The following is a 9,984-nucleotide window of genomic DNA, read 5'->3' as shown; positions in this document are numbered from 1 at the left end:
ATTCCCTTTTTTTTTAATTTATGGGGGTGACATTGGTCAACATGAACATAGAGGTTTCAGGTGTAGGTTTCTATGTTACAATATCTGTATATTGCACTGTGTGCCCACCACCCAGTCAAATCTTCTGTCACCAGTTATTGGCATTCCCTTTTAAAAGGAAAAGAGAAGCCTAAATATATAGGAAAGCAGAGAAAATATTCAACCAGAGTTAACAAATGTTCACATTTGTCATTTTGTTTCATAGTATTTGGGCAGTTGTTTTGTATTTTCTTGTTTTTTGGTAAAGGAAATACAATCCAGTTGAAATCCCTTGTGTTCTATTCCTCAGTTCCATTCCTAGGCACCGAACACAGCCCCTATGTCAGACCATATGTATCATTTTATTCGTTGCTTGTTGCAATGACCATTGTTTGTAAAACCTATCCAGAGATCAAATTGATTCATTATAACTATTCTACCCGTCCTATGTATATCTCAATTTACCTATTTCTCTTTTGAAAACGAGGCGATATTATTGTATTATTGATGAACGAGAGTTCCTCAAATGATACACCACTTTGGGAAACGGTGTGGCAATTTCTTATAAACATTCACGTGCCCAGTGACCCAGCAATCACTGCCTAGATACTTCATTAAAAGAAACAAAACGGTGTCCACACAGACTTGTGCACAAATGACTACAGCTTAGTCACAACAGCCAAAAACTAGAAACCGCCCAAATGTCCATCAGCTGGTGAATGGATGTGCAAGCTGTGCACCTCCATACAGAGGAATACTATACTATGCAGCAGTAAAAAGGAACAGACTACTGATACACAAACAATATCAGTGAAGTTCAAAAGCATTATGTGAAAGAACCAAGACACAAAAGACTACATACTCCACGGTTCCATTTACATGAATTCTAGAAAAGACAAAACTGTTGTAGCAAAAACCAGATCAATGGTTGCCAGGGGCTGGGGAGGCGAACTGGCTGCAAAGGGCACATGGAAATATTTTCCAATGATGAAAACGTCCTGTTTTGATTTCTGTGTCGTTACAGCACATATATCTATATAGATATGTATATATTTATCCAAACTCATCAAATTGTTCACTTAAAATTGATAATTTTCTTATAGTTCAGATTTGCTCGTAGTTGTTTTTAATTAGATTTTAGTTCCAGAAAATCACTTTTTGTTTTAATTAAACACCAATGTGAAGGCATTTTCTTAACATGAGCAGATTTAACTCAGACAGTATACGTTGTTGTGTAACTAGATATGAAAGCTTCAGGTAGGGAAGCAAAAATGAATGGTGGGAGGAGGACCTTTCTTAAATGCAGACGGTGTGTACCTCTGCCCAAGTGCCGTTAGTAGGAACACTGTGGTGTCCCTGGTGCTTTCTGTGGGAGGATGTTTAACAGACTCTGGCCTCTCCCTCCAGCTCCTGCTTCACATTTGCCATGACCTGACTTTGGCAGTGCTGAGCCAGCAGGTGGCCGCCTGGGACAAGGCTGTGGAAGCTCTGCTTCGGGCTGTGGTCCGGAGCTACGACTCGGGGAACTTCACCGTCATGCAGGAAGTGCACTCGGCCTTTCTTCCTGAGGGTAAGCGACCCCACGCACACCACTGACAGATGGCTCTGGGATGGTTATTGGCTGGTGGTGTCATTTAGTAGAAAGTTTGAGCTCTCTTACCTAGGCTCCTAAGAGAATAGCCAGAATGTCTGAGACCTTTACCTGGCCCTACCTTATGCCTCATACTTATTTTCTACACAGTTTAAGAGCAAGAGAAGTAGCCTTGTACCATAAATTAGTAAGACTGGAGAAGCACAAAAGATAGGCACTTCTTGCTCTGGCTGGGTGGGTCTGTTGGAGTGTCGTCTCGCACACCAAAAAGGTTGCAGCTTCCATTCCTAGTCAGGGCACATACCTAGGTGTGGGTTCGATCCTCAGTCAGGGAATGTACGGGAGGCAACTGATGAATGTTTCTCTCTCCTGCCCCGCCCCCTCTCTAAAATCAATAACATATCCTTGGGTGAGGATTAAAAAAAACAACAGATAGACATACTTGAGTTGCATAGTCACTAAACTATATCACTGTGATTTTTTTCACAGACACAATTTTTTTCACAGAGCCATCATTCAGACAGATTGAATACATTTTATATCATGACCGACTAGCTAGCCTGTAGCAACAAGAACATTGTCCTAAAATACTACTTTTGTGCACTAAGTAGGTTCCCCCAAATGTTTAGCTTTGGTTGGCTTTTGGTGGGAGGTATATGGTCCCATAGATCACTGCTGTCTTTTCTCGGGAGTCTCTTAGGCGATAGGAAACAACATGCAGGTAGGAGGCCAGATTTCTGGCAGATAGAGAAATGCACAACCCCAAGTCCTTTCCTTCTTTTCCTAGGCTGTGATCACCTAAGAGACAAGCTGGGTGACCATCAGTCCCCTGCCACACCAGCTTTCAAAAGTTTGGAGGCCTTTTTTATCTATGGGCGTCTGTATGAATTCTGGTGGTCTCTCTCCAGGCCTTGCCCTGAATCTAGTGTCTGGGTAAAGGCTGCTCATAGAAGGACAACCTCTGTTGAACAAAGCCAGCAGTTGGATGATGCAGGCTCTGAAGAAACTGACACCCAAGCTCCTCAGCCAGAGCCAAGCAAGCCTCCAGAACTAGACATGAGACTCACAGAGGAAAGTAAGCGAATGCTGAACACTTGTAAGGAGCTTTTTTCAGAAAAGCACGCCAGTTTCCAAAACTCACAGAGAACTGTTGCTGAAGTTCAGGAGACCTTGGCGGAAATGATCCGCCGACACCAGAAGAGTCAATTCTGCAGACCCACAGCGAATGGTCCTGATAAAAATGACCCTGAACATGAAGCCGAACAGCCCCTCCCCAGTCCTCAGAGCCTGGGGTAAGTACTGAGTCAATGCATGATGGAATTAAAAATACCCTCCTGGGTTCTCAACGGCGTCACAGCACAATCAGTACATGGCGAGATAGGTCCAGACACTTGGAAGCAACATGATTTAGTGGTGAGCACACAGGCTGTGGAGCCAAACGTGGGTTCTAGTCCTGGTCCTGCTGTGACCTCAGGCAAGAGTCTCAACGTCTCTGAGCTTTAGGTCCCTTGTCTGTAAATGGGAGTACCAACTCCTACCTTGCTTAAGAATTAAATCACAAAATTATTAATAACAATAGTAGAGTAAAATACTACTTTTGTGCATTAAGTAGGTTCCCCCAAAAAATTAATCAGTAAAATGACATGTACTGCATCACTAATGAAAACCATTGTTTAATTCTGTACTATCACAAAAAAATACACAAAGAGGGTAGTGCACAGAACTGCTCACCAACTGAGAGAAATCAAATGATCGGATGCTGTAGCATCCTAATCACTTCCATTGAAGAGGGACCAGATGGATGACAGGAACCCGTCACCAGGCTCTGTAGAGCTTGCATTATTATAAGGCACTTTGCTATGGGTGTTTGCAGTGATCGAGTTATTGATTCATAATTCTGATGAGTGCCTTTTACCTTATGCCCCCCAGCACAGGGCCTAAAACATAGCAATTACAATACTGACCAACTTAAAGCTGTTATTAACTTTACAAATTAAAATTAAGCTTTGACGTCCCTATGTTAATTGCTCTAAAAATACTCCCACTGAAATCGATTCAGAATTCTGAATTACTTCTCCAATAAACTACAACACTCTAAGCAGCTTTAGGTTTGGTTTTAATAACAAGAAAAACACTGAAAAGTTCTCTAACCCAGTAGCTCTTAACCTGTAGATCACAGGACCCCCTTTGAGAAGCTTAACACACTCTTCCAGGAAAAATGTGCGTCCATGCACCCCATGAGTAAGAGCCCGGCTCTACCCATTCCCCAAATGAAGCTAGGCCCTCTGCTCTTGGCTGCAGATTGAATCCCCCAAGAGTCCTGTATTTCATTGGAGCTGTGTGTCTAAGGAGTGGGGATTTGGAATATGATAAGGAGTAATATTGCATTTTGAAAACTTTATGTCACATCATATTAAAATTGCCTTCTCTTAAACTTTTGTTAAGGATGGGAGATAAAGACCCAGGTGATAAGGGAATTTTTTTTTTGTAGGCAATTGAAATAAAAGTTACCCAGGGCAAGACAAATATGACTTATACTTTTTATTATTATTTACCAGTAAAGAAGAGAAAAATGAGCCACTTTCTCTACCTGAATTAACCAAAAGGCTTACGGAGGCGAATGAGAGAATAGCTAAGTTTCCTGAGAGTGTTAAGGTAAGATTTATAGCAGTTCATTTGGTAAACATTACTTTTTGTAATATCAATTGACTATACCAAATTCTTTAAGATCATCTACTTTTCAGTTTCTGAAATCTCTACACATTTGAATGTGCTTAAAAGTTAGGATCTAGTTGCCTTTGGTTAGCTAAAATGTTTTGTGAGCGTAGAATTGTTGACAACACAAGCAATTTTATACCTCAGTCTTCAGAGAAACCCAACAAATTTTGTAACTGGGAGGTAAAGTAAAACTGGTGTCAGATATTTGATAGCTTACAGATGGGTCAGTGTATGTGGATGTGGCCCTGGCAGCAATAGAAACATCACTTTTTAAATTAATTGGAGTAGAGCTCTAGAAGACTGTATTCATTGGAGAAGGACATCCCAGTAAACATTCCAGTTTTGAGTATCATTTCTCCTTAGAGTAACTGATGAAGAACAAGGCATTGCCTGTCTTCCTCACAAAACATCGTGAGAGAAATGGCCCAGTTGTGCCTGAGAAGTGTCAGTTGAGACTTTGAGTTACTGGTGCCTTCTATGCAGGTGTTTGTGGCTCTTTCGCAAATGCTTCCTTGTTTCACTCTCATCTTTCAGACCTGGCCCTTCCCAGATGTGCTGGAGTGCTGCCTGGTCCTGCTTCACATCGGGTCCCAGTGTCCTGGCAGCGTGACCCAGGAAATGCAGCAACAGGCCCAAGAGCTGCTTCAGAAATACGGCAGCACTAAAGTTTACCAAAGACACTGCCAGACCTTCTGCACGTGAACTTTCAAGGACCCTTAAAATAAATTGCATCAAATTCAAAACGTCTTGACACCTTTCACCTCTGCCAGGCATTTGCTCTGATCCCTAGATGTTTTTGCAGTGATCCAAATAACATAAAACGAGGGTCAAGTTTGAATCAACTCTACCCTTAAAAACAATCTGACTTTGGATTCAGTTGTGGTTTCCTACTAAAGGATCATCAAAAGCCAGCAGTTGTTAGAACACCTGCAAGAGTAACTGTTGGTCATCTCTAAAGCCTTATGTAGATTTCATCCAAAGAGGAGAAACTTTTAATTGTCCAAGTGTTATGTTCTTATACACAAGCTACCTTTATAAATGCTTCCCCTGATCATAAACAGTGTCGTTCTTGTTTGAGATAGAATTGCTGTAGTTCATGACGATTGGTATCATTTTAAAAATTTTTTTGTTAACTTGGGCTCTTCTCCCCTTCTACTCTACTAACTACACTTCTACTGAATGTGAAACAGGCCTTACCCATCATGTTGAGTCTATCCTAGGTCAAAAACTTGGTTTTGTTTCATGTAATTGCTTGTTTGAAATCATTTACTAAAGTGTTAGAAGAACAAATAACTCAAATGAGTCTTATCCCTTCAGTTTTGATGGTGATCAAAACAGCTCAGAAAGAAATTAGTTTCAGTTGTTCTTAATCTTTTTTGGATCACAGGAGAATTAGATTGAAGCCACAGATGATCTTCCAAGAAAAATGCATATTCCTTCCTAATTTTGTATATGTAAGTTTTGGATTATTGGATTTTGACTTTTGGATCATGCATAATGGACCCTACAAACTAATTAATTACAAACCCTTGTTCTTGTATTTATTTATTTTTAAACTAATGAGAAGTCTTTTGAGGTCTGTTCTTTTCTTTGGTTAAATAGTTGAACAATGTCAGGAACAGATGTTTCCATAATATCCCAGTTGCTAGAACATAAAAATGAGACAGTTGGGTGGGGTTGACGAGGAGCTCTCTTTCCCAACAACTGAACTGATTCATGGGTTTTCTGCAAGAATTTCACTAACAAGCTAATTCACCACATATATAATGAGTGGTCCCAGGAAATAGAGTTAAAACTGGTTTCCAAGTAAGGCCAAATAATCAGCGATGAGTGTGAAGTGTTCCACTTACACAGCTGCTCATTAATAGCTTCCTTCAAAGTAAAGGGTTCTGTATGCGAGCCAACTTGTGGAAAAACGGAGGCAAGACTTTGAGGATAGACAAGATGCTGTTCCAACCATTAATGGCCATTTCTAGAGCCAGGAATTCATAGCTATAAAAGATCAAACCTGCATGCCAGTAGTTAAAAAGAAATCTTTATTATACAAAATTAAAAACATAAATATATTTACAAGCATCTTAAATACCAGCTTATAATACTTGACATTTTTGAATCATTTCAAATTGAGTTTTCTATAAGCTTTTAAAATGCAAGACTATTCATCCACTTCAGTGAGTTACCAGTTTCATTTCCACCATTGCAAATGGGTTTTCAAAATTGTCCATACTGTCATTTAAAAAAAAAATACAGTGTACTTTTTAAATGACTAGTTTTGGGGGGGGGGGGGATCACAGTCCTGAGCTTTCTACCCCAGCTGTGGGATATTACTCCACGAGAACTCTGTAAAACAAATTCCTTACTGCCCTGTTTATATGAACTACTAAAACTTTCTGAAGATTCACATTTCTGGTACTCACATTAATCCATCTCCCTAACGTCTCAGGTTTGCTAAAAGGAAAAGCTGAAAACAGAGAAGAGAGGTGGGGGAATACAAATGCCCATCTGAAATCACAACAGACTTAGGATTCAAAAATCTGATCTTAACTAATTTCTCAAATCTGTGATTTTGTTATATGAAAACATAAAGTGATTTCAAATGATGCACATGTGACAGCAAATCTCAGTGGCACAACAGGATATAAAGACACTTAAGTGGTTAACTTAATGCCCACTCTGGTGTTCCTTATGAATAAAGAGTAGACAGGTTCAGTAGAATTTTTTTTTAAGGTAAGTTATCATCTGGTCTTCAAATTTCAGCACTGAGCATGTAATTCATTTCCATGAGGAAAGCAAATGTCCTGGAGAAGGGTCAAAAAAATGGCAAAGACTCCACACCTATCACCCACACTTAAGAATACAATTTGGTTCTACTTTTCCTGGAAGCCCTCAGCTCAGCTGAGAATCAGAAGTCTTCATCCTCAGAGATTAGCAACAAATTTAAAAGAAAAAGAATGACAACAGGTAAGAGTTATATACATTTTACTAGTTTGTTTCTCACTCGTCCTGGGTATTTAAAAAGGTGTCAAATGAGCCATGGATGCTGGTGGCAGGAGGCAACTGGAAAAGAGGCCTAGGTGAGGAATACATAAGACTTGTTTTCAAATTCAGAGAAAACTGCCCTCTTCTGGATCTAAAAGACTTGTCTTTGGTCAAACAAAAGTCTTTCTGCGCAGTGGAGATGGTAAGTACAGCTTGCTCAAAAGTGGCGGTTTCTCTTGGGGAGGAAGGTAAGTATACAGTCAGCACAGTGAGCACCATTCTGGGCGGGCCCGCTCCGCAGAGCCTCGCCACCATCACTGCTGCATGTTGTTGATGATCGCCAGGATGCTCATCTTCTCCTGGGCAGAGTCCACATCCTCATTCTGCTTCTGGGCCACTCCCGTGCCCAGGCCATAGAGCCGCCCACAATACTTGGCATCATCAATACTGTCCTCAAAAAACAACTGCAGAATGGGACAGAGAACCCGTGGTAAGAATCATGCCAAGTCTCAATACTACCACATCAGCACTTCCTGGCTCTCTCAGAGCCCTCAAAATGTAACCAACTAGAAATTAATTCCATACAGAAAGGTTCCAAACCTTTCCATGCTCCTTTGTGAACGGACCTATTTTCCATGAGTTCTTTTACTACGAGGATCCCTGTGCTGCTGCTGCTGTTTAAGTACAAATGTCCCATTTCATCCCTTCTCTTTAGCAGGCAGTGCAATGGTTAGGAGCTTGGGATCTACAGACTGACTTCCTGTGTGACCTTAGGAAAGTCACTTCAATTCTCCGTAAGCCCCTGTTCCCTATCTATAAAACAGTAATATTGTAACAGGTTGTCATGAGTGAGATAATGGACATTAACCACTTATAACAGGACATTATTTCAACCCTGGCACAACTGGGCAGAATTTGTAGGGGTGCAGGGGGGCTTGTCCAGTGTAGGATGTGTAGCATCATCCCTGGCCAGTAGCACACTGCCCCCTCAAGCCTAACCCCAAGGCTGTGACAACCAAAATGTCTCCAGACACTGCAAAAAGTACTTTGGGGGACAAAATTAGGAAGAACGATGCTGTCAGCTTTGTTCTTTCTCAAGATTGCTCTATTCGGAATCTTTTTGTGGTTCCATGTAAATTTTAGAATCGTTTGCTCTATTTCTGTGGAAAATGCCATTGGAATTTTTGCTTTGGGTAGTATGGACAGTTTAACAATATTAACTCTTCCAATCCATGAGCACGGATTATTTTTCCATTCATCTGTGTCATCTTCAATTTCTTTCATCAATGTCTTATAGTGTTCAGTGTACTGGTCTTTGGTTAAATTTATTCAAAGGTATTTTATTCTTTGTGATGCAATTATAAATGGGATTTTTTTTTCTTTAACTTCTTTATGATATTTCATTATTATTGTAAAGAAACACAATAGAATTCTGTATATTGATTTTGCATCCTGTAACTTTTTTTTTAATTGATTTTGAGAGAGAGAGGAAGGGAAGGAGGGAGGGAGGGACATTGACTTGCTTATGCATTTATTGGTTGCTTTTTGTATGTGCCCTATCCAGAGACTGAACTTGCAACCTTGAAGTATCAGGACGATGCTCTAATGAACTGAGCTATCCCGCCAGGGCTAGTATCCTACAACTTTACTGAATTTATTAGTTTTAACAGTTTTTTAGTGAAATCTTTAAGTTTTCCATAGATAATATCATGTCGTCCGTAAGTAGAGTTTTACTTCCTCTTTTTTGATCTACATGCCTTTTATTTTTCTTGCCTAACTGTCCTAGCTAGAACTGCCAATACCATGTTGAATAAACGTAGCAAGAGTGGGCATCTTTGTGTTGTTCCTAACCTTAGAGCTGTTGATTGTGATGTCAGCTGTAGGATAAGTGGATGGTCTACCAAACGTGTTCACATAATAGAAATTAGAAGAAAAACAAATAATTACAATTACCAAATATACTTTTAGATTTGGGCATACTGAGTGGCCTCCATTTCAGAATGCTTCTTTGCTTTCCAAACTACATTTAATATATTGAACATCATAACAAACAAAAACAAAAAACTGCTTTCAATGTAGTTATCAACTTCCAATAGACACTATAAATTTCAACAAACCTCAGCCCACAAAGGTCATCCATCTCCTTGCCTTACCTCTTTCATCCTGAAGAATGCCATTCCTGTCAGCAGTGAGTCTGAGCCTGCCTGATGCTGCCTTCCAATTCTCTGCAAATCTAACTGATCAGCAACTTCCTGAAGACCTCCCTGGAGATGTAAGGAAAACAAAGATAATATTACAGACCCAACACTCCTCTACTAAAGTCAATGAAGTCCATTCTTGAGTTTACTTCTTTTGGTGATGGAACAGGCCATTTACTTAACAGGCCTTACCCCAGCCCTCCAAATGATACATTGTGTTACGTTCCATTTTTCACTTCTTTTTTCTCTTTATCATTAATTTTGTCAGATCTTTGCTCCATAAAATATTAACTGCTATAAAACAAGGTTTAAGAAATACCGTATTTGCCGGCGTATAAGACGATTTTTTGGCCCTGAAAAATATGCCTCCAAGTGGGGGGTCGTCTTATACGCCCGGTACACTTCAGATAGACTGCCCATAGTGCTTGCCCCGTGCCATAGTGGCCTCCCGATGCCCGCCCACTTCATTCCACATACCGT

At 40.2% G+C, this 9,984-nt stretch overlaps 2 protein-coding genes across 10 annotated transcripts in view; one reads left to right on the top strand and one right to left on the bottom strand.

Annotated features, from left to right (window-relative positions):
• Positions 1-5,853, top strand: part of GEMIN5 (gem nuclear organelle associated protein 5) — a 40,935-nt gene extending 35,082 nt beyond the window's left edge. For 4 of the 5 annotated variants that reach the window (XM_006766290.2, XM_006766289.2, XM_006766288.2 and 1 more), the window contains exons 25-28: positions 1,426-1,588; positions 2,397-2,901; positions 4,168-4,264; positions 4,862-5,853. In XM_006766290.2, the coding sequence (XP_006766353.1) occupies positions 1,426-1,588; positions 2,397-2,901; positions 4,168-4,264; positions 4,862-5,029 (933 nt within the window). In that variant the 3' untranslated portion in view covers positions 5,030-5,853. The remainder of the gene's footprint in view (positions 1-1,425; positions 1,589-2,396; positions 2,902-4,167; positions 4,265-4,861) is intronic. The other variant, XM_015565634.1, reaches the window with a different exon arrangement.
• Positions 5,854-6,340: 487 nt separating this feature from the next.
• Positions 6,341-9,984, bottom strand: part of CNOT8 (CCR4-NOT transcription complex subunit 8) — a 25,396-nt gene continuing 21,752 nt past the window's right edge. For 4 of the 5 annotated variants that reach the window (XM_015565636.1, XM_006766286.2, XM_015565638.1 and 1 more), the window contains 2 exons: positions 9,460-9,570; positions 6,341-7,770 (listed from right to left, as the gene is read on the bottom strand). In XM_015565636.1, coding sequence (XP_015421122.1) covers positions 7,621-7,770; positions 9,460-9,570 — 261 coding nt within the window. In that variant the 3' untranslated portion in view covers positions 6,341-7,620. Of the gene's footprint in view, positions 7,771-9,157; positions 9,204-9,459; positions 9,571-9,984 lie in introns of all 5 variants that reach the window. The other variant, XM_015565635.1, reaches the window with a different exon arrangement.

The sequence above is a fragment of the Myotis davidii genome, unplaced genomic scaffold (assembly GCF_000327345.1).
Source record: "Myotis davidii unplaced genomic scaffold, ASM32734v1 scaffold18, whole genome shotgun sequence".
In the NCBI taxonomy this organism is placed as follows: Eukaryota; Metazoa; Chordata; class Mammalia; order Chiroptera; family Vespertilionidae; genus Myotis; species Myotis davidii.
This window is presented reverse-complemented; position numbering and strand designations above follow the sequence as displayed.